General features: G+C 48.2%; 1 protein-coding gene across 1 annotated transcript; it reads right to left on the bottom strand.

Annotated features, from left to right (window-relative positions):
• Window positions 1-279: 279 nt before the first annotated feature.
• On the bottom strand, window positions 280-4,267 carry LOC123185820 (cytochrome P450 87A3). The gene is made up of 8 exons (XM_044597647.1): window positions 3,586-4,267; window positions 3,338-3,487; window positions 2,759-3,010; window positions 2,559-2,648; window positions 2,049-2,127; window positions 1,831-1,937; window positions 775-905; window positions 280-658 (listed from the first exon to the last, which is right to left on the bottom strand). The coding sequence occupies exons 1-8, from the start codon at window positions 4,210-4,212 to the stop codon at window positions 568-570; spliced, it is 1,527 nt and encodes a 508-aa protein (XP_044453582.1). The 5' UTR covers window positions 4,213-4,267; the 3' UTR covers window positions 280-567.
• Between the last annotated feature and the right edge of the window lie 20,453 nt (window positions 4,268-24,720).

The following is a 24,720-nucleotide window of genomic DNA, read 5'->3' as shown; positions in this document are numbered from 1 at the left end:
CATGGAATGGCGACCCGAGGGGGGCTGCTCTGTCAGGTAACAGCTAGATTCCCGTTGTCCATGACACGCTAATTTCAGTTTTAAAATCTGCAGAGAATTCCTGGCTTTTCAATTATTAAGTGTGGCTCTTAACCACGCCATGCGACACATTGGCATTGTAACAGTCACCGGTGCTCCTGCCCTGAGGGCTAGGCTGTTTGGGAGATATTATTAGCCTCTCCTCTCTGTCTGAACAAGCTGAGAACAACTGGAGCTCTCAGGCATGGCTCCACACAACAGTTTTATGTAATATGCTCTCTTTCTCATTTGAGATGTATGGGACTGATTTACACACAACACATGGGTAGATGACTAACCACATGGAAAACGAACAGCCAAAAGTACAAAAAACCCATTCTGGATCCATGAGATGTGGTACTCGGTAATATGACTGTAGTTATAACTAGGGATGTGTATCCTATCACTAGACTAAGTATATGGCTTTCCATCCTAAAATATGATCTTTTGCAGGCACAATCTTGTGTTTAACTGCAACTACCAAACTGTCCAGATATCATCAAAAAAGGGTCAGTTCTTAGGGAAGAGCTGGATGTCAAAGCCATCCGGGAAGCCGAGGCCCGGCGTCCGGACTATGTTCCCTCCTTTGACCGTTTTCCATCTGAACATGAGGAAGATATACAGTTGTTCAGATTTTGCCTGTTCAGAGCTTAAGGTGGCAGAAAGAGTTGAAGAAAGCTTGCTATATGTACTTATTTAGAGGTGACAAAATTTTACCTGTATTTCGTAACAAGATTGTGTATGAATGTTGCCATCAAGACCTTGGTGAGATCGGTTCCGACGCAGAACCGGAGCCCGCCTCCGAACGCCATGAAATGCTTGGTTCCACCGGTGATTTCAGGTTTGTCCTGTTCAGCAAAGACCAAATCAGAATCCGGGTTTCGATGTGGATTTTTTTCTTTCTAATTAACATCACCAAATGATTTTATTTATTTTTGCAGTGCGCCGCACTTTAAGTAGTAGCACATCTCACACAATCTTGGAACGCCACCGAATCTTATTTACTCGACAATGCCAATTTAGACTCGATCACCTAGCAGGATAAAGTGAACCTGATGGCAACTTGCTACCGCATCCGTAGATACATGTCCTAGATTGGCAAGGCAGCTCTCTATTTGAAGATTTTGCCTTGTACTTTGTTATATTTCATTATGTCCTTTTACTGGGGAAATGGTGAAATGGCACATGAGGTTCTATCTACGTACCGGATTGAGATATTGTCAGTCTAGAACCCTGAACCCCAAACATGAAAATAAACAATGGTCAGTAACCAATGTGGTTACTGCAACTAGACATGCTGTGTATATCTTTTTACTTCTTGTTCAAAGACACAGGCACGTACTACTGCATCTGTTGCCATTTTGACCTCCTTGTTAAACTACTAGGCAGGGAAGTTTCGGCGATGGTTCCTTCTCACATCCTGCATGGGCAACAACCGAATTCGTTCCTGATCTCAGTAGACAAGTTTGGTCTTGGAATCAGAACCCTGATATCTTATACTAATACCCATGTTAACAATTGGAACTCTGCAGTTGATTAGAGTACTGTTTCCTGCGATTTGTGCTTTAATGGCGAGACCGGAGACGAGAATATATGCGAGTTCGTTGAGCAGGTCAGATCATGGCGCCTCCTACTTCCTAGGTACTGTAGCTCCAAACAATAGGACAGGAACAAACTGAACGACCGGACACCATGACCCGAACGGCCATCATCAACTTGAAAGAAGCAGAATGCTATGGTTTCTGAGAGATGAGGTGAAGATCGAGGACGAACCTGCCACCTCCATGGGTTGAACGCCAGCGGATCTTCGTATATGTCAGGGTTTAGGTGCACCGCCGGCGGACACACCATGATACCCCATCCCGCTGGAACCGTGTAGCCTGCGACGAAGGTGGCAAACACAACACGGAGTTAAGAAGATTCGCCGCAACTTGCTAACAGAGGACCTGGTCTGAGAAGAAGAGATGCCATGCATGTGATCGTCGTCCTACCTTTGATCTCAACGTCTTGCAAGGCCTTCCGGAAAATCCCCGGCACGATGTTGGCGAGTCTGACGATCTCCATTATCACCTTCACCATGGAAATTGAGGGACAGGGGCGTCAGTTTCAGAAATTCAGAGTTCAGAAATTACTTTTTACTCTCTTTCTGGGGGTTTTCTACCTTATTACTTGTCTGGTGAAATTATAAACGGGCTTGTTCAAGAAAATTCTAGTAACTACACTAAGACTATCTATCTGCATCGGAGATTGGGACTTGGTTAAACAATCGGGAAACACAAACTCTGAAGCTGCAGAGTTGCAGCCTGCAGCGTTGGGACCCCAAGATTCTTGTGCTACTAATAACTTGCAACTGGCCACTCGTTTAATCCCATTATTAGCATCTCAAGATGTTGTTACTATCCTAACAAGGCAACTTGTACAGTTGCAATATCTAAGCTAGTTTTTTTGTTTTGTTCGGAAAACTATCTAAGCTAGGGTGCATAAATCCAGGCTAGGCTCACCTGAGCTGTGAAGGTCATCGACTTGTACTCGGCCCACGTGACCGCGGCATCTGGGTCCTCCCTGTTCCTGACGATCGCTTCGTGTTCCTCCTGTTCACGTGATTTCTCAGTCAGTGTCTGCTTCATTTCCAGTCAAATGAAAAGAAATTTGCTCGGCTAATCCTCTCATTAACTCTGTGGCAGTGGCAGAGAACACTTACCGTTAGCGCGTCGACGACTCTGGGGTTCTCCGTGAGCAGCTTGACGCCGAGGGTGAGCGCCAGCGCCGTGGTCTCGAAGCTGGCGAAGAGGAGCACGAACATGAGGTCCAGCGCGATGGTCTCCGTCAGAAGCGGCTTCTCCCTCCTCAGTTCCTGGATCACGTGGTCGAAGAAGTCCTCGCACTTCCTCTCCGGATCCGCCATCCTCTCCTGCATCATGCCCTTGAGCACCTTCATCGCCTTCTTCCTCCCCTGCACCACCGCCATTTATTTTTAAAAAAGGATCACCGTACAGTTCACTCTCTGTCAATCAAGCAGGGAACTGAATTTGATGGAAATTATATATATCGTCCTTGAGGTTTAAGGAGTGCATGTGCGCAGCCATATATATCTTGACAAGTACATCTGTGCGTGCTCATTAATTTAGTTGCTGGCTTCACATGTACCCACTGTTCACAGCAGGTGCAATTTGAAGCTATACTTTTGTGCAACTATGCTACTGTAGATTAATTCACAGCTGCTGCTAGCTGCGGAAGAGACAGAGGGGCCGGGCAAATGAAATGTGTGGCGTGGGCATACCTCCATGCATTCGTGATAGGCCGTGCCGGGAATGTTGAGGGGGAACGAGATCAGGCCGCGGATGAACGCCGTGAAATTCTCCCGCAGGCTCTCCGACGACTTGGTCGGCTCGTAGCCGATCAGCTTCTTGGCCGTAAGGTCAAAGATCATCTGAAAAGGAAAAGAAAGAACCTGCATTAGCCATCTACCCCCCGAGCAGACCGCGAACTGGATCATCTGGCGCGTGGTGATCGATCGTTCGATCTTACCGTGGAGAGCCCGTCCTTGATGTCGACGCAGGGCTGCGCCGCCCACGCGGCGAGGCTGCCGCGGCAGGCGGCGTCGGTCTCGGCGAGGAGCACCGCCTTGAGGTTCTCCTGGCCGTAGAGGCGGAGCACGAGGGTCTTGAGGTACTTGTAGATGAAGCCGTGGAGGGAGCCGACGTTGTCGCGGCCGAAGATCTCGGTGAAGGTGTCCGGGTACCAGCTCTCGAACAGCTTCCCCTCGTTCTGGAACACGTAGTGGTTCACGTCCGGGTCCGCCGACACCACCACCGGGCGCCCCACGATGCTCGTCTTGAACATGCTCCCGTACCTCCTCACCCTGTCCCGGACGAAGGGGGAGAGGCCGCAGGTCGGGTTGGGGGCGAAGAACTGCAGCGTCTCGCCGATGATGGGGATGCCCATGGACCCCGGCGGGAGCGTGCCGGCGCATTTGGGGTGGCGCCACCTGTACACCCAATGGATGAGGGCGACGATGGCGGCCAATGCCGCGCCCCGGAGGGCTATATAGGCCATGGCAGCCATGGCCTCGAGGAAGATCGTGCTATATATTCTTGGGGACAGCGGGATGGTGGTGGTGATGCGGAGAGAAGCTAGCTCAAGATATGGCTGCATGTGGGAAGCGAAGGGAGCAGGAAGCTAGCAAAGCCAAGGAGGAGGAGACGGAGGGGTTCTGTGTGGGTTTGTGAGGAGTATGAGCTAGAGAAGATTGCCTTATATAAGGGTTGTAAAGGTATTTAATCACCATCTTTGAAGGCACTGTCTCTTAGACAAGGGAGAGAAGACAAATTGCATTTGCCCCCTTTATTGTTTGCAATTTACATATGAGCCCCTTTTCATCTCACTGATATTGTCCAATTACGGCATCTTGATGCAGTTTAGGACCAGCAATGTTTTAGGCTCATTGTTTAGTTAGTGCTTGAACTTGATTGTAGTAAAAGAATAGTTATTCGGTGGGGTTTTTTCACATGACCCTTCATGCTCAATTCGACTATCTCGTGATAATGGATTGGGAACACATATCACATGGAAGGATGATATAAGATGTTGCGGTTTAATTTTAAGACATGTCATGCTCTCTTCTTTCCTTTTTGAAAATTCATCGCATGATCTTTATATTACAGGGGGCCAAAAATATGGTTTTATCTCAAGCCTTCACCCATGCAACTCCGAAGGATCTCCACACACTCGTCTAAAGCCTGTTGTTGCTGCACATCCATCGCCGCCATTGGGGACGACCTCCAGTTTTCTCCCCATGGTGGCGGGGCTTCTCCTCCCTTGCCTTGGTCAAGGTCATTGTGCTCTCATCTCCGGGCTTCTCCTCCCTTGCGTTGGTCGAGGTCATTGTCCTCCTGTCTCCATATCATGGCAGGTAGATTGTGCGACGGAATCTAGCAGAGGGATGATTGTTGCGGGGTGACACAAAGCTCTTGCACCATAGGGCGGTTAACCAAAGAGGAATCATGGTGATTTCGGTGGAGGCGTCGTGGAGTGACTCATGAACAGCGTGGCATGTGTGCCTTCTTTTTGCTAAAGGCATTGCTTGTGAGGTCAACAATCTAACCTTCGGGCTATGATAGATAGTTGATTCGGTATGCCAGATGTGGCATTGTTGGTTCGTGCATTGTACCCTCTAGGATGAAAAATCCTTTATTGACATTCACTTGGTAGATCATGCAACATTAAAATGTGTCTGTCATCTTCTTCTGAAGGTCGACGATGCTTTCAAATATGAAGAGGGTGACTTGCTTTTGAGCATGTTTTCGGTCAACTTTCACCAGTGGAACACCTGTCATTCATGGGTAGTGTCTTAGGTAAATTTCATCACTTGTCAGTTATGTTGTCAATGGTGACATCTTGTATTAGAACTAAATAATAATCATTATATAGTGCATTGGCATATGAGTATGCTAGAGATTGAACTTCTTTTTTTCCCAATCACTTGTTTGGAAGACTATATGATTGCTCTATTGCCCTTCTAAGAAATTAAAGATGAGGGTGAGATTATTTTAAGCAATCTCACTATGTTGAGAAGGCCTTGGGGCCAGTTTGGCTTTATAGACAACAAGCCTTCTTCAACAACTTATGATCCCATTGTGATAGTTAGTAAGAACAAGAAAGAAGCGAGAGATCAATTAAAATACTCTCAAATTATCGGTTCACCCATGTAATTAGCTAGCGTAACAAGACCTGATACCTCTTTTGCTGCGATAAGATTGCGAAGCTTCATGTCAAACCCGGATGATGATCATTGTCATGCACATGAATTCACTATTCAGGGTATCTTATCATGCTTGAAGGATATAGTAATTCGAACTGGACTTTCTGATGTCGATGTGCCTTATGCCACAAGTGGGTATGTTTTTACTCATGGAGGTGGCGTCATGTCATGGAGATGTTGTAAGTAGAGCATATCGATGAGATCAACCATGGAAGTCTAACTTACTGCTTTACATACAACCACTGTCGAGGCACAGTGGTTGCGTGACCTCTTGATAGACTTCCACATGGTTGAAAAACTAGTGTCGAGTATTCTTATGAATCATAATTCTAAGGATAATGAAAAGTCCTCAAGATACGTGAAGAGACGTTCGAAGTCTATCAATAAATTGAGGAACTCTACAGTAATAACTATTACATATATTCAAATAGACAAAAACATGTCATATCCCTGTACAATGGAACTATCGTGATATGTGATAGATAATGCATCAAGGGAGATGGGTACGAGATCCATATGTGTTACACCATAGTAGTAACCCAGCTTTTGTGATCGAGATTCCATGAATTAGGATGTGGTAAAAACAAGCTATTGGTTAAGAGAGGAGAGTAATCCTCCCAAGGTGAAGATGCAAAACTCTTAGAGTTGTAAGGAAAGTTGGCAACAAGGTTCAGTGTGTTTTTATTGGCTATGTTTAGTGAAGATGTTGTCCTACATAGCATTCTTGATATAACACACATATATGAGTCTGGTTGTTAAAGTCGTAGTCAATGAAACTTGGGTGACCTCTAGTAAGCTCATGGAGAGACCCGGGAGTACGACGAATATGCTCCACCCGCGGGGTACACTACTGGTAGCTAGGTGCAAGCTATGACTTTGAGTGAAAGCTATTCGCACAAAACCTGCACTACAAGGCATAGTCCATTCCTCAACTTTTGATGGGTGTAGCTTAAAGATCTAGGCGGAAGATCGACTTAATAGTCTCTGCCGAAACACTACTAATTAAGCAAGTACCGGTAACTTGGAAATCTCAAAAATGGACATTTGAAATATGGTGGGGGGTGTCACATCCCTAGTTCTGGTATGGTCCTAGGCTTGCTTTGTGCATCATGTTTAAATTTCAAATGAAATTGAAATGGGGATGTTTCAAACCCTAGCACCAAAGCAAATTCAAATAGGTTCAACTTTAAAATGGATTTTCAATGAACCCAAAATGCTATTCAAAAATGTTCATGCTCTTTGGATAATGTTGGGAACAACAACCAGAGGTGATGCACATTTTTACTACACATTTTGGATTTTTGAATCAATGCATAAATATTTGATTTGGAGCTGTTTAAATTATATAAATATTTTAATGGCTCCAAAAATGTTGGGAATTGGTGAGGGCCTCTAGAATATTATATCTAGATGCCACAAATATTTTCAGCATTTATGAAAGTGTTTTAACATTTCTTTTAGATACAAAACAAATGTTAGAAATAGAAAAAGAAAACAGGAAAAGGAAAAGGCTTACATGGCCTTACCTGGCAGCCCAGCCGGCCTGGCACTGTTGGCCCAGCCCACCAGGGGCAAGGTTGTCTTCAACCTTGTGCCCATTGGCAGCCAGCGCACGCAGCCGACCACGCCACCTCCTGCTTCATCGTGTCGCGCTCCCCGTCAACCCAATCCCACGCTTGGAGACACCTCGAAGCCCCTCTCCCCTCTCCCTCACTCGCTGCTCTCTCTCCCCTCCTCTGTTCCTCTCCCCGCAGCACACCCGAGCGCGCTCGTCCTCGCCGCTCGCTGTCACCGCGGCCACCGTCCACCACTCGCCTCGCTGACGCGTCCGGAAGAACCGCAACACCGCCCACATCCCCTCCGCTGACTCGCGCCTCGCAGGAGGCCCTGCTTCATCGTCATCGCGGTCATCTTCAACCTTGGGCACCCGAGCCCCTCGCCGTCGATTCGCGCCGGCAAGGACGTCCCCGAGCCCACTGACCTACTCCGCCGCCTCCCTGTGAGCTCCTGCTCCCAACCCCTCTCTCCCCGCCGTTGAATCCCTCCTCTAGCCCCCCTGGCCACCGCAGCCGAAGCTCGCCGCCGCCGTGCCTCGTCGCCGTCGTGGCTAGAGCCATTGCTGCTCGAAGCCAAGCACACCATTGTGCTCAACGCAGCTCCAGGAGCCCGCCCATCCTCTCAGCGAGCTTGCTAGCCAAGCGTAGCCCGCGCCCGCGCATAGCCGTGCTCCGGCCGCCGCCTCGCTCGCCGCCGTTGCTGTTTCCGACCACCTCATCCCCTCCCGCTTGCGTAGCCAAGCGTAGCCCGCGCCCGCAATGCATAGATGCCCACCGCCGCGCGAATGGTCGCCGGAATAGAGTTTTCGACAAGCCTCCGCCGTCCTGTAAGGTCGCCGGCGACTTGATCCGGTGATGCTGACATGGCAGTGGTTAGATTAGGGCCTAATCACTGCTTAGTTAACCTCTTAGTCACCGACAGTGGGCCCGACCCTGTTAATCGTTAGATTAGGTTTATTCTAAAACATGTTACCTAACTGAGCCAATGACATGTGGGGCCCACGGGTCAGGTTTGACCTGGTCAGCCCCGTTGACCCGCTTACGTCATGCTGACGTAGAGCTGACGCAATAATTAATTTCTGGAATTACTTTAACTCAGGAAATTCCAGAATATTGCCTAAACTTCAAAAAATCATAATAATTCAACCGTAGCTCAGAATGAAATAATTTATATATGAAAAATTATCAGAAAAATGCAAGGAATCCATTTATGCCAGTTTCATGCATGAAAAACCAACTTATACTTGCTGTATAAGTGAAAACGTAATAATGGCATGTTATATACTTAATTTGGGGTTTGCATATGAACCCTTGGTTCATATGGACTTCAACCAAATTGATGCTAGATGCATTAGGGCAAATCATAGCATCTTTGAAATGTCATCTTCATGCATCATATTGTTGCATATGGTTGTTTATTGATTGCCGGCACCGTCCCCTCTCGATAGGTTCTACTCCGGAAGGTGTCCCGAGTACCTGTCTGAGGAGCAGTGCTTCTTCGTGGATCTATCAGGCAAGCAAACCCCCTTGAGCATCTCGATAAATCCCACTCTCTCGCTCCTGCTCCTTTTACTGCATTAGGACAACAACGATTCAAAACTGCTACTTTCTGCTGCGGTAGCTGAACCCATTCCTCTGCATGACCTGTCATTGCCACAGTAAATAGTTGAAACCCACTAGCATGAGTAGGAGTTGCTTGAGCCCTGATGTGCCTGCTCATCCATGCTTGTTTTTCTTTATGCCAGCTATGCTTAGAGTTGTGTCAGGTCTGATTCATCGAGAATGAATCGGAGTGGTGAACATGTCCTACCGGTAAAGGCTAAGTGTGTGAACACGTTTTGGTAAAGGTAGTGATGAGAGGCCATGTAGGAGTACATGGTGGGTTGTCTCATTAGAACCGTCCTTAAGCACTGAGTTCTGTGTATGTTATCCAAGTCCAGTTACTACCACACATTGGGTTCTGGTTATCCGGCCCCTCTCGGCTTATTAATCCACTTGATCTCTGTCCAGGAGTTGCAACTAGTTTCTGGCGTTTGTAGGTAGTGCTACTTGTCTACCAGGTGGTGTCCGACGGGACGGGCTTGGGACAGACTAGGCACCGTGGCACGGTGTACCAAGTGGCACCCGGATGGTGGGCTTGGGAACCCTGCACACATCGTTTGGGGCCGTGAGCGACACCCCGGCCGGATCTCCTTGCGGATGGAACCCGAATAGGCGATAAACCTGGACGAGAGACTTGTGTGGTTAGTCAGGTCGTGGCCGACACCCTCGCCCGGCTTCCGCTTGAAGGTTGCCGAGGTACATGACGTGTACAGGGCTATAAGTGGCGGGAGCGTGTGTGACGAAGTACACCCCTGCAGGGTCAACATTATCTATTCGAATAGCCGTTTTCCTCGGATATGGAAACTTGGAGGACTTATGTAGTACATAGACAATTTGAAGTGGATACTCTAAAATACGCAAGATAAGCGTGAGTGCTATGGATGGCCTTCTCATAGGGAGACGGGAACGGATCCATAGTGGAGTATTGATATGGTGAATATGTGGACTCGTGTGCGTCTTCTCACCTCAAAGAAGTTTCTGATACTCATAGTATAGGTTAGCCACTGAGTCAAAGCTGGCTTGCTGCTGTTAAAACTCCACCACCCCCTTTGTTGATAATGTTGCATATGTAGATAGTTCTGATGTAAGACTTGCTGAGTACCTTTGTACTCACGTTTGCTTATTTATGTTTTGCAGTTGGTTACGCTAGTGACTTCGACGAGTAGCTTGTATCCCAGCTACGATCTTGTACCCTTGGGAGGGTCGTGTATAGTCAGGCTTCCTAGTATTTTCCTTTTGTAGTTGTTTGTACCCAGACATGTAATGCTTCCGTTGCTTGTATGCTCTTAATGATGGGTCATGAGACCCCTGTTTGTATTGATACTATGTGGCTCTTCTGGGCCTTTATCTATATGAGTTTGAGTTATGTTGTGATGCCATGTTGTACCGCACATACCTTGCATGTCATGCGTACGTGTAACGTGTATTGCTATGTGTGGGATCCGACAACCTAGTTGTTTACCTCTGGTAGCCTCTCTTATGGGGAAATGTAGTCTTGTGCTTCCATGTGCCATAGTAGTCCGCTACAGCCCGGTTCACCGGAGTCCTGCTAGCCCAGCACTACTGCTCCGGAACACTTGACTGGCCGGCATGTGATTCACTTCGTTCCTGTGTCTGTCCCTTCGGGAAATGTCACGCGGTGACATCCGGAGTCCTGCCTAGCCTGCTACAGCCCGGGTTCCCGGAGTCCTGTTAGCCCAGTGCTACAGCCCGGATTCATACGCTGTTGACCGACATGCTCGTGGTTGATTCATGTATGCCTGTCCCTGTAAGTTAGTGCTACTTTGGGTTCACGACTAGTCATGTCGGCCCGGGTTCTCTGTCATATGGATGCTAGCGACACTATCATATACGTGAGCCAAAAGGCGCAAACGGTCCCGGGCCAGGTAAGGTGGCACCCGTGGGAATACCGTGCGTGAGGCCGCAAAGTGATATGAAGTGTTACATGCTAGATCGGTGTGACTTAGGATCGGGGTCCTGACAGCGTTGGTATCAGAGCCTGACTGACTGTAGGATTACCAAGCCAAACTGGTCGAAGTTGAGTCTAGAAATGCTTTAGTTATATAAGGGAATTGATTGTGGAAGGGATCGTAAGGCTCTTTTTACTCCTTTACCTCATGCCATTCTTTCTGAGTCAACCTCTTCTTTTCTACGAGGGTTAAGTCCTAGGCTTCTCCTCTATCTCTCAGGATGACGTGTTACTAAACCGTAAAGTCTTAGGATTGTTGGGTTGTGTCTCCGTACAGTTCTACTACTTCCGTGTGCCCTTAGTTTGACCCAGAACCTTGATATTATGATGCTGATTGATTATGCTATTCCTTTGATGAATGTCTCAAAATCCTTTTGAGCATTTACAGCCGTTATGCTGCCGAAATTGTCCTAGGATTTCAAGAATTTCCAATGCTTTTGCATTACATTCCGCATCCCTATGTCGATGCTAATTCCATCTTTGTTTCCTTGGTTTCTGTGCCAGGATGTCATCTGCTAACCGAGGTTCAGTTGCTCATAGCAAGAACCACGGAGATGGTAGGGACGAGGATCCTCCTGACCAGTCTTTGATGACAGAGTTCTTGTTAGCACCCGAGAGGAACAAGCGTGAGACTAACCGCTTGCTGGCACAGATTGAGCAGAACACCGCACATCAGCGTAAGAAGTTGGTTTCTATCACCGACTTCATTGGTCTGAAACCACCCACCTTCCATCATTCCATTGAGCCACTCGATGCGGATGACTGGCTCCGGAGCATCACTCACAAGTTGCTTTCTGCGAACGTGGCTGAAGGTGACAAGGTCACCTATGCTACCTATCACCTGGAAGGTCCTACTAGTATTTGGTGGCAGAACTATGAGGCTATGCTTCCAGCTGGTCAGATTCCTACCTAGAGGGATTTCACCGAGGCTTTTCGTGAGCACCACATTCCTCAGGCTCTCATTGACCGCAAGAGGGAAGAGTTCTGTAGTTTTACCCAGGGTAAGCTGCCTGTTGATGCTTACAGTAGAGAGTTTGGAAGCCTCGCCCGCTATGCTACAGAAGAAGTGTCCACGGACACTAAGAAGCAGGCTAGGTTCCGGAAGGGTCTCAACCCTAAGTTGCATCGTGATCTCCACCTGCATCATTGTGATACTTTCTAGGCTCTTGTGAACAAGGCCATTAATGCAGAGACAACTCAACTCACTTACGAGGAGTCTCAAAAGCACAACCGTGATCTGGGTTCTTCTTTCCGCTCTGGCTCTCAGAAGCGACGGATTTGGATTCCGAACTCAGCTCTTCCACCTCGATATGCACCGAGGCCATCCTATGTGGCGCCTCACCCGACTCAGCAACGTGCTCCACCCAGGAATATTAGTGGACCACTTGCCAATGTAGGTCCACGTCCTACCTCAGGAACTTGCTTCACCTGCAGAGAACCAGGGCACTATGCACGCGACTGCCCTCAGTCCAGTTATACTCCACCCCAGTCTGAGAGGTCTGTTGGCCGTGAAAAGCCATCAGGCAAGATGATCAGTACCAAGCCAGCCTCCATTGAACGAGCATGTGTGCACCATGTCTCAGCTACAGAAGCTCAAGATGGTCCCGACATCGTACTGGGTATGCTTCTTGTCAATTGTCACCCAGCTTCAGTTCTGTTCGATACTGGAGCATCCCACTCCTTCATATCCGAAGGTTACGCTCGGTTGCACGACATGTCATTTTGTGATATGCCGACTCCACTAATAATCCAGACTCCTGGTTCCAAATGGCAAACCTCCAAGGTAAGCCATGGTAATGAAATCCTTGTTGACAGACTGGTATTCCTTGCTTCTTTGATATCTCTCAACTCCGCAGATATTAACATCATCTTGGGTATGGACTGGATGACAGCTCATCATGCCAAGATCGATTGTTACACCAGATCTGTTCAACTTACACATCCATCTGGCAAAATAGTCACTGTCTCCACTAGAGTTGCAAGGCGTCAACTCTATTCTCTTAATGCCAGCCCTCTTCCAGACCTTGAAGATATTCCGGTAGTCCGTGACTTCCCGGATGTTTTTCCAGAAGAACTGCCAGGTGTCCCACCTGACAGAGATGTAGAGTTTGTCATAGAACTTATCCCAGGAACTGTTCCAATCTCTAGGAGACCATACAAGATGGCACCTTTGGAGTTAGCCGAGCTTAAGAAACAACTTGATGAGTCCTTGCAAAAGGGTTTCATCCGTCCCAGTTCTTCTCCTTGGGCTTGTCCTGTCCTCTTCGTCAAGAAGAAGGATGGTACGGATCGGATGGTTGTAGATTATCGTCTCGTTAATTTGGTCACGATAAAGAACAAGTATCCGCTCCCCAGGATCAACGACCTGTATGATCAGCTCGCTGGATCCTCAGTCTTTTCCAAGATGGATTTGAGGTTAGGCTACCACCAAATCAAGATCAGAAACGGGGACATCCCCAAAACGGCCTTTGTCACTCGTTATGGTCAATACGAGTACACCGTGATGTCTTTCGGCCTAACCAATGCTCCAGCTACTTTCTCCCGCTTGATGAACTTGATCTTTATGGAGTACTTAGATAAGTTCGTCGTGGTTTATCTCGATGATATTCTTATTTACTCGAAGAATGAGGAAGAGCATGCCGAACATCTTAGGCTTGTGTTAGAAAAACTCGGAGAGCATCGCCTTTATGCCAAGTTCTCCAAGTGTGAATTTTGGTTGCCAGAAGTGACCTATCTGGGCCACGTGATCTCTGGTAAGGGCATTGCTGTCAATCCCGAGAGAGTCAAAGCCGTTCTCGATTGGACTCCACCCGAAACGGTCAAACAAGTTAGGAGTTTCCTTGGTCTAGCCAGTTATTGTCGCCGCTTCGTTGAAAACTTCTCCAAAGTGGCCAAACCCCTCATGGAGCTTCTCAAGAAAGATAAAAGGTTTGAGTGGACCCACAGTGTGAGCATAGTTTTCAGGAACTGAAAAGACGCCTGACTTCTGCGCCCATACTCGTGTCACCAGATTTCACTAAGGACTTTGTTATCTATTGCGACGCTTCGCGTCAAGGACTAGGTTGCATTCTTATGTAGGATCGTCATGTGATTGCCTATGCATCTCGAGAGTTGCATCCACATGAGGAAAATTATCCTACACATGATCTAGAGCTTGCAGCCGTAGTCTATGCACTTAAGACTTGGCGACATTACCTTCTTGGTAACCGTTGCGAAATCTACACTGACCATCAGAGTCTCAAGTATATCTTCACCCAACCGGATCTGAATCTCAGACAGAGACGTTGGTTGGAGTTGATCTCGGATTACGACTTAGGAATCACCTACACCCCAGGCAAAGCCAATGTCATGGCTGATGCTTTGAGTCGTAAATCCTATTGCAACAACCTCATGTTGCAACAATGTCAACCACCCCTCCATGAGGAATTCTGTAAGCTTAACCTTCACATAGCTCCTCATGGTTCCCTTTCTACCTTGGTAGCGAAACCTACCCTTACGGATCAGATCATAGAGGCTCAGAAGCATGATACGGGAATCTCCCGAATCAAGAAGAATATTTCCAAGGGAGTTGCCAACTGTTTCTCTATGGATGAACGAGGTGTTGTTTACTTTGGAAACCGTTTGGTGGTTCCCAAATGTCAACAGATGCAGCAACTGATCCTTAAGGAGGCCCATGAATCCCCTCTCACGATTCATCCCGGTAGTACAAAGATGTATCAGGACCTACGCCAGAGGTTCTGGTGGACTAGGATGAAGAGAGAAATCGCTCAGTATATTGCCAACTGTGACGTTTGTCGTCGCGTTAAGGCAGAGCATCAAAGACCTGCTGGCACCCTTCAACCTTTAGCTATTCCCGAGTGGAAATGGGACAAAGTTGGTATGGACTTCATCACCGGCTTTCCCAGGACCAAGAAAGGAAATAATGCTATCTTCGTAGTCATTGATCGTCTCTCCAAAGTGGCTCACTTCCTACCTGTTCGAGAGAGTATCACTGCTAGTCAGCTCGCTGACTTATATATCTCCCGAATAGTGTCACTCCATGGTGTTCCACTAGAGATCAATTCAGACCGTGGCAGTCTTTTCACCTCTCATTTCTGGGAAAGTTTCCAGAATGCCATGGGCACCCATCTTTCTTTCAGTACCGCTTTCCACCCTCAGTCAAGTGGTCAGGTGGAAAGGGTCAACCAAATTCTCGAAGACATGCTTAGAGCTTGCGTTATCTCCTTCGGTATGGATTGGGAGAAATGTCTTCCTTTCGCCGAGTTTGCTTATAACAATAGCTATCAATCCAGTCTTAAGAAAGCACCCTTCGAAATTCTGTATGGACGAAGATGTCGAACACCTTTGAACTGGTCAGAAACCGATGAAAGACAATTCTTTGGACCGAATATGATCCAGGAGGCAGAAGAGCAAGTTCGCATCATTCGTGAGAATTTGAAAACAGCCCAATCTCGTCAAAAGAGCCAGTATGACCGTCGTCATAAGGAAGTGGCTTATGAAGTTGGCGACAAGGCTTACCTTCGGGTTACTCCTTTGAAGGGTACCCATCGTTTCGGTATCAAGGGCAAGTTGGCTCCTCGCTACATCGGTCCTTTTTGCATTCTCGCTAAACGAGGAGAGGTTGCCTACCAGTTGGAACTATCCCCACATCTTTCTCGAGTTCATGATGTCTTCCACGTCTCTCAACTCAGGCGTTGCTTCTCGGATCCCATCCACGGAGTGGACCACAAAATGCTTGATCTCCAAGATTACCTTACTTATCGAGAGTACCCCGTTCGCATTCTGGATCAAGCAGAGCGTGTCACTCGACGTCATAACATCAAGTTTCTCAAGGTTCAATGGTCTCATCATTCCGAGAGAGAAGCTACTTGGGAGCGAGAAGATCGTCTTCGACTTGAGTACCCCGCTTTCTTTCCGCCAACTCCTGAATCTCGGGACGAGATTTTTTCGAGTGGGGGCGAGTTGTCACATCCCTAGTTCTGGTATGGTCCTAGGCTTGCTTTGTGCATCATGTTTAAATTTTCAAATGAAATTGAAATGGGGATGTTTCAAACCCTAGCACCAAAGCAAATTCAAATAGGTTCAACTTTAAAATGGATTTTCAATGAACCCAAAATGCTATTCAAAAATGTTCATGCTCTTTGGATAATGTTGGGAACAACAACCAGAGGTGATGCACATTTTTGCTACACATTTTGGATTTTTGAATCAATGCATAAATATTTGATTTGGAGCTGTTTAAATTATATAAATATTTTAATGGCTCCAAAAATGTTGGGAATTGGTGAGGGCCTCTGGAATATTATATCTAGATGCCACAAATATTTTCAGCATTTATGGAAGTGTTTTAACATTTCTTTTAGATACAAAACAAATGTCAGAAATAGAAAAAGAAAACAGGAAAAGGAAAAGGCTTACCTGGCCTTACCTGGCAGCCCAGCCGGCCTGGCACTGTTGGCCCAGCCCACCAGGGGCAAGGTTGTCTTCAACCTTGTGCCCACTGGCAGCCAGCGCACGCAGCCGACCACGCCACCTCCTGCTTCGCCGTGTCGCGCTCCCCGTCAACCCAATCCCGCGCCTGGAGACGCCTCGAAGCCCCTCTCTCCTCTCCCTCACTCGCTGCTCTCTCTCCCCTCCTCTGTTCCTCTCCCCGCAGCACACCCGAGCGCGCTCGTCGTTGCCGCTCGCTGTCACCGTGGCCACCGTCCACCACTCGCCTCGCTAACGCGTCCGGAAGAACCGCAACACCGCCCACGTCCCCTCCACCGACTCACGCCTCGCAGGAGGCCCTGCTTCATCGTCATCACGGTCATCTTCAACCTCGGGCACCCGAGCCCCTCGCCGTCGATTCGCGCCGGCAAGGACGTCCCCGAGCCCACTGACCTACTCCGCCGCCTCCCTATGAGCTCCTGCTCCCAACCCCTCTCTCCCCGCCGTTGAATCCCTCCTCTAGCCCCCCCTGGCCACCACAGCCGAAGCTCGCCGCCGCCGTGCCTCATCGCCGTCGAGGCTAGAGCCATTATTGCTCGAAGCCAAGCACACCATTGTGCTCAACGCAGCTCCAGGAGCCCGCCCATCCTCTCAACGAGCTTGCTAGCCAAGCGTAGCCCGCGCTCGCGCATAGCCGTGCTCCGGCCGCCGCCTCGCTCGCCGCCGTTGCTGTTTCCGACCACCTCATCCCCTCCCGCTTGCGTAGATGGATGCGGCCGAGCGCCCGCAATGCATAGATGCCCACCGCCGCGCGAATGGTCGCCGGAATAGAGTTTTCGACAAGCCTCCGCCGTCCTGTAAGGTCGCCGGCGACTTGATCCGGTGATGCTGATGTGGCAGTGGTTAAATTAGGGCCTAATCACTGCTTAGTTAACCTCTTAGTCACTGACAGTGGGCCCGACCCTGTTAATCATTAGATTAGGTTTATTCTAAAACATGTTACCTAACTGAGCCAATGACATGTGGGGCCCACGGGTCAGGTTTGACCTGGTCAGCCCCGTTGACCCGCTTACGCCATGCTGACGTAGAGCTGGCGCAATAATTGATTTCTGGAATTACTTTAACTCAGGAAATTCCAGAATATTGCCTAAACTTCAAAAAATCATAATAATTCAACGGTAGCTCAGAATGAAATAATTTATATATGAAAAATTATCAGAAAAATGCAAGGAATCCATTTATGCCAGTTTCATGCATGAAAAACCAACTTATACTTGCTGTATAAGTGAAAACGTAATAATGGCATGTTATATACTTAATTTGGGGTTTGCATATGAACCCTTGGTTCATATGGACTTCAACCAAATTGATGCTAGATGCATTAGGGCAAATCATAGCATCTTTGAAATGTCATCTTCATGCATCATATTGTTGCATATGGTTGTTTATTGATTGCCGGCACCGTCCCCTCTCGATAGGTTCTACTCCGGAAGGTGTCCCGAGTACCTGTCTGAGGAGCAGTGCTTCTTCGTGGATCTATCAGGCAAGCAAACCCCCTTGAGCATCTCGATAAATCCCACTCTCTCGCTCCTGCTCCTTTTACTGCATTAGGACAACAACGATTCAAAACTGCTACTTTCTGCTGCGGTAGCTGAACCCATTCCTCTGCATGACCTGTCATTGCCACAGTAAATAGTTGAAACCCACTAGCATGAGTAGGAGTTGCTTGAGCCTTGATGTGCCTGCTCATCCATGCTTGTTTTTCTTTATGCCAGCTATGCTTAGAGTTGTGTCAGGTCTGATTCATCGGGAATGAATCGGAGTGGTGAACATGTCCTACCGGTAAAGGCTAAGTGTGTGAACACGTTTTGGTAAAGGTAGCGATGAGAGGCCATGTAGGAGTACATGGTGGGTTGTCTCATTGGAACCGTCCTTAAGCACTGAGTTCTGTGTATGTTATCCAAGTCCAGTTACTACCACACATTGGGTTCCGGTTATCCGGCCCCTCTCGGCTTATTAATCCACTTGATCTCTGTCCAGGAGTTGCAACTAGTTTCTGGCGTTTGTAGGTAGTGCTACTTGTCTACCAGGTGGTGTCCGACGGGACGGGCTTGGGACAGACTAGGCACCGTGGCACGGTGTACCAAGTGGCACCCGGATGGTGGGCTTGGGAACCCTGCACACATCATTTGGGGCCATGAGCGACACCCCGTCCGGATCTCCTTGCGGATGGAACCCGAATAGGCGATAATCCTGGACGAGTGACTTGTGTGGTTAGTCAGGTCGTGGCCGACACCCTCGCCCGGCTTCCGCTTGAAGGTTGCCGAGGTACATGACGTGTACAGGGCTATAAGTGGCGGGAGCGTGTGTGACGAAGTACACCCCTGCAGGGTCAATATTATCTATTCGAATAGCCGTTTTCCTCGGATATGGAAACTTGGAGAACTTATGTAGTACATAGACAACTTGAAGTGGATACTCTAAAATACGCAAGATAAGCGTGAGTGCTATGGATGGCCTTCTCATAGGAAGTCGGGAACAGATCCATAGTGGAGTATTGAGATGGTGAATATGTGGACTCGTGTGCATCTTCTCACCTCAAAGAAGTTTCTGATACTCATAGTATAGATTAGCCACTGAGTCAAAGCTGGCTTGCTGCTGTTAAAACTCCACCACCCCCTTTGTTGATAATGTTGCATATGTAGATAGTTCTGATGTAAGACTTGCTGAGTACCTTTGTACTCACGTTTGCTTATTTATGTTTTCCAATTGGTTACGCTAGTGACTTCGACGAGTAGCTTGTATCCCAGCTACGATCTTGTACCCTTGGGAGGGTCGTGTTTAGTCAGGCTTCTTAGTCTTTGCCTTTTGTAGTTGTCTGTACTCAGACATGTAATGCTTCCGTTGCTTGTATGCTCTGAATGATGGGTCATGAGACCCCTGTTTGTATTGATACTATGTGGCTCTTCTAGGCCTTTATCTATATGAGTTTGAGTTATGTTGTGATGCCATATTGTATCGCACATACCTGCATGTCATGCGTACGTGTAACGTGTATTGCTATGTGTGGGATCTGACAACCTAGTTGTTTACCTCTGGTAGCCTCTCTTATGGGGAAATGTAGTCTTGTGCTTCCAGGAGCCATAGTAGTCCGCTACAGCCCGGTTCACCGGAGTCCTGCTAGCCCAGCACTACTGCTTCGGAACACTTGACTGGCCGGCATGTGAATCACTTCGTTCCTGTGTCTGTCCCTTTGGGAAATGTCACGCGGTGACATCTGGAGTCCTGCCTAGCCTGCTACAGCTCGGGTTCCCGGAGTCCTGTTAGCCCAGTGCTACAGCCCGGATTCATACGCTGTTGACCGACATGCTCGTGGTTGATTCATGTATGCCTGTCCCTGTAAGTTAGTGCCACTTTGGGTTCACGACTAGTCATGTCGGCCTGGGTTCTCTGTCATATGGATGCTAGCGACACTATCATATACGTGAGCCAAAAGGCGCAAACGGTCCCGGGCCAGGTAAGGTGGCATCCGTGGGAATACCGTGCGTGAGGCCACAAAGTGATATGAAGTGTTACATGCTAGATCGGTGTGACTTAGGATCGGGGTCCCGACAGGGGGGTTGCTAGAATTAATGGGCTTGGCCCATGTGCATTTTCAATGATCCCCTACATAAATCTTGAAGGCCCATCTGTGGAAAGAGGTTGAGGTATAACTTTTAGTACCACCCCAAAAGTGGAGGTGGTGTGAGACCAACTTATATAGTGAAGTCTCCCCACTACACTTAATGGTTGGGATGATAGGAGAAAGAGAACACCACACGCGCACTCACGACATGTGCGTGAATGGTCCACCGAAATGTGGCTAGTGGGGGCACAACTTTCTTGTGCCTTTTTCGGAACCTATCACCCTTTTGAAACTACATTGGGAGAGGGTGAATTAGGTTTTTGGGAAGTGCTACGGGGACTTCTGACGTTCATCATCATGGATCGTCTTCCTTCCAAGTGAGGCGACGTCACACACTATCATCTATGCAGCCAGCAGCTTCATGTCACCAACATCATAATCAACAACATTGCTTTTGCAGCAATCACAGTTATTTCATCTACAAACGATGAGTATGTGTACCATTATCTGACCTAATATTTAATTATGGTTATTGTTGCATGTGCGATGTTATCGTTTACACTATTAAAGCGCATCTAGTATGCTTGGCATATAACATGCTAATTGTTCCTTTAATCATGATTTATATTCTAGAATTATTCAGGAAATTGCCCAACTTTCCAACATGGTACACTCTTTTTTCACAAGCTCAGACTATGAAATCGTTTTTTTGCCGGGGAGCCTATGAAATCAATTGTTATTTGTGTTTCTTTGATAAAATTTCCTTGCTTTTAAATGTTCGGCCAAAACGATCTTAGCCCAAAGCTTTAAAAGATACAATCATTTTCTCAGCGTCAACCAATTCGACACCAAACTTGACTAGATTAACTCCATACATCTGGGTGTTGAGAAAAACCTAGCGCTTCGGTGAATAAAATGAAGATTCATAGGCCATCGGCATCGTCGCAGGCTGAATGATGTTGAGCTCCCTCATCAGGCGACTTATGAATCGTCATTTAACACTAAGTTTTCCTCAATGGTAAGATGATGGCACTGGACTGGCCAAGTCCAACGCCTGAATGATTAGCGGTGGACAAAAATGCCAAATTTGGTTAAATTTACCAACTACAATCATTTTTGTATTGAACTTTCAACACATAGTCAATTTTATCACTTCTAAGTTTTGCATTCTGATTGTCCTTTGGAGCACAAGATTTTTATGCCCAAAGGATGCACAGGGGAAGCCTTGCCAATCCTTGAGGTTCCACCTTGACTCAAAATCCCAGGTCCGCCGCTATAGCCGGACGCCTCAAACTTTCTCTCATACGTCCGCGGATGCATCCGGTCAGTGTCCGGACATGAGAGAGAAGGAAAAAAGTTACCCAATCGGACCCCTCATATCATCCCTATACGCCCGGGCTGTCCGCGAACCCTCATATTGAGGATAAATATAGGGAGGATATGGGGGCTCGCGGACACATCCGGTCAGTCCGCCATGTAAGACGCGGCCCCACCCCGGATCACCTTTTCTCTTTCTTTATTCATTCTTTTTTTCTCTTTTTTCATCTTCACCAATCACATGCAAGTGACTGGACATATGAGGAAGAAAATGAGAAGTGTGGCTGCGGGGACGGACAAATGTGAGCTCAAAACACGGATACGTCTGGTCACTGACCGGGCGCGTCCGCGGGCATTTAGGGGGTCATATTTGCTATGTCCAGTTGTAGATGCTCTTAGAGCATCTACAGCCGGACCTCTCATACCCGCCTCATACGCCTGGGCGGGCCGCCCGGTCACGTTTTTTTGACCTAAACAGACGACTCAAACCGGCCTTAAACGCCCGGGCTGACCGGCACCCCCCATATCCAGCCCAAATATGGGGCGGATATGGGGGCGTTCGGGCTCGCCGGGGCGCGCCCGCCATGTCGGACCGACGAAGGGGCCCCAGCCGGAAACACCCTCAAACCCAGCGGTCCTAAGTTCGTCTCCTTTGTTGGACCGGTGGCGTTCCTCCTCCTGTCCGTCGCCGCCGCCACTTTCCACTCCACCCGTCCCCTAGTAGCCATGCCCCCATGCCGCAGGGTGAGGAGCGAGCCATTTCTGATGCCAGAGCGCTGGCTCGAGCTCCTTGAGCAGATCCGGGATAGGTGCGAAGCCCGGATTGCCGCGGGGCTACCTCCGGATGCAGTGGATCCGGAGAAGGAGAAGGAGTTGGAAGAGGAGGAGGAGGAGGAGGAGGAGGAGGAGGAGGAGGAGGAGGAGGAAGAGGACGACAAGGAGGAGGACTTTAAGGAGGAGGGGGATGAGCCGGAGGAGGAGGATGTGGGGGACGCTGGCGACGGGGATCTGCAGGCGGAGCGGCAGGCCATTCTTGATTCCCTCCGGTCAGAGTCGGCTGCGGAGGCAAGACGCCGTCGCCGGCAAAAGATGGAGGCCCAAGATGCCGCGGAGGAGGTGGAGATGCTTGCCTACATGGATGAGGTCGAGGAGGAGGAGGAGGATGAGGATGAGCCAGAGCCCTCCTACCCGTCCGTCCAGCCGGCACCCGGCACCGTTGTCGTGGATATCTCCGACGGCGAAGAGTAGCTAGGATAGTACGTAGGATGTTTTTTACATGCTTTGTATGGATTTAGGGGATGAAATGAAAGAGGTGGATGCAAAGTGTCTAATTTGAGACGTGTCCGGTCAGTGCCCGCGGACGCGTCCGAATGCGTCCGCGGGCATTTGAGGGGCCGGATTTGCCAAGTCCGGTTATAGATGCTCTTAGTTTTTTCAGAAACGAAAAGAAAAAAAGAATAATAATGTGAAGTTCCTACGCGCCATCGAGAAAAAAGAAAAGCAGATCCACCATGAATTCGAGCAGGACACTGGAGATAGCTTGACTGTTAGACATAATCATACGTGGGCATTTCTGGGATTTTAATTGTGTGAAAGGACGAGCGCACAATATGCCCTTTCTCTTGGGCACACGGGTTTGCGGCGAAGCTACTGTGCTGATGGGTTCCGCTGGGCGCCCCCATTGGCTGTTGAGAGCTGGCTTTGTTGGTTAAGAATTCCTAGAGGAAGACACAGCCAAGTGTTGCCCCTTGCCCGGTATGTCGCCAGACCATGGATTATTCTGCTTTGTCATTCTCAAGTGACAGACGATGCCTTTGCTGATTTGTTTACGCAGAGCGCGGGTTGGCAGTGTTCTACCTTTCCTAGCTGCATCGAGAGTGAGATTTCACTTTGCAGCTAGTGAAATGATATTCTCGAAAAAGAAAAAGAAATATATTCAGATATCTTGCACTTGCAGACCATCAGAAATGCAGTATACATACAAAGTACTACCTCTGTACCACGTCTTATATTTTGATACAGAGGGAGTAGATTATATACACTTAGACATCCTTAGTAGGCATCGAAGAAATTGAAATTATATAAATGTGCTTATCACAAGACAAATGGGTTGAATATTCACCGGCAGGCCAAGCTGGGAAGGGTACCTTTTTTGGGATCCAACAGTTCAACAACTCTGTGAACCCTAACAGAACGTTTCTTTCTTTTCTTGGCTGTAGAAATATGTTTCTCAATCTAAGCTCTTATTACTTTATGCTTCATTAGTGACAGTATACTACTCGACCAGCTAGCAAGACATACGCTTTTTCTGCAACTATAATATCCACATTGCTAGCCTGAATCCAGCCCAGAAGAACGGAATATATCATCTTCCTGGAAGCACCAGGAAGCGGTCCCGAATACTGCATTCAACGCGTAAATTCGTCAGATGTGACAAAGAGATTCGACATGGCCGGTGATGTCCTGTGCTTGTCCATCCGTTCCCGGAATTTTATACGCGAGTTTTCTCATCTGATGCTCTTGCTAACTGAAAGCAGGGTACACGAAAGTGCAACTTTTAGGGCAGTTTTTTTTACAACAGGAGGAGACTAGGAAAGTGCCATTTCGTACATCAATTGTCTGAACTTTTTGGAGCATGTGTTCGAGTTCAGTGAGGAGAGCAGCAAGAGTGCGGACAGTTTTCGTGTAGTTGCTGGAACCTTTTCTTTTTGAACAAACACATCAAAATGCTCGCTATATTTATTTTCCTCTTTCATGTTTTTCATTTAGGTTTTTTAGGCAGTGGGCACGAGCTGCTCCCAATCAATCAATGCATGGACATGCAGCTCGCAACATGCGTACGTGTTCCTGGACGCTTGCGGTATGGGTACAGAGTGGGCGCACACGTACAACACAAAGTGGCCCCATACCGTCCGTACGTGAGTAACATGACCAACAGCGAAACATAAGAAATGGGCTTCCCCACGGGTACTAATCAATTGTGAAGAATGAGATCAAAATAATGGAGTGGAGCGCAGCTAGGGTACATGTGGTTTGAAGAGCCATCAATATTAACACAGCTGATAAACAATAACAAAAAGAAGAAAACACACAGCGCGTCCCTCCTGCGGGTGGCCCGGGCGAGAACCCTAGCCGCCGAGCACCCACTCCTCCCACGCCACGGGACAAACTCTGCTTGGCAACGTCCGCAGCGTGCGTAGGTGGCAAGGCCCGATATGGGCTTCTATGGGCCTGCTGTCGAGAGTCATGACGCGATGGAGCAAGCTGCCACGACGCGTCGCGCGGCGGCCCTCCTCGATGGTGGTCTTCAGCTTGTGCGTCGGCTCGAGCTCCTTGAGAGGACCAAGCTAGCCTTGGTTGCTAGCCTTGGCGAGGATGTGACGCAGCAGACCAATAGCGAGGA

Source organism: Triticum aestivum, chromosome 2A (assembly GCF_018294505.1).
Source record: "Triticum aestivum cultivar Chinese Spring chromosome 2A, IWGSC CS RefSeq v2.1, whole genome shotgun sequence".
In the NCBI taxonomy this organism is placed as follows: domain Eukaryota; kingdom Viridiplantae; phylum Streptophyta; class Magnoliopsida; order Poales; family Poaceae; genus Triticum; species Triticum aestivum.
Note: the sequence above shows the minus strand (reverse complement) of the source record. Positions and strands in the feature narration are given on the sequence as shown.

Coding starts and splice junctions, on each gene's coding strand:
- LOC123185820 (XM_044597647.1), bottom strand. CDS start 4,212: ATGCAGCCATATCTTGAGCTAGCTTCTCTCCGCATCACCACCACCATC. Junction 2,128..2,558: donor CGATGACCTTCACAGCTCAG/GTGAGCCTAGCC, acceptor TCCATGGTGAAG/GTGATAATGGAGATCGTCAG. Junction 1,938..2,048: donor GCAAGACGTTGAGATCAAAG/GTAGGACGACGA, acceptor CCTTCGTCGCAG/GCTACACGGTTCCAGCGGGA.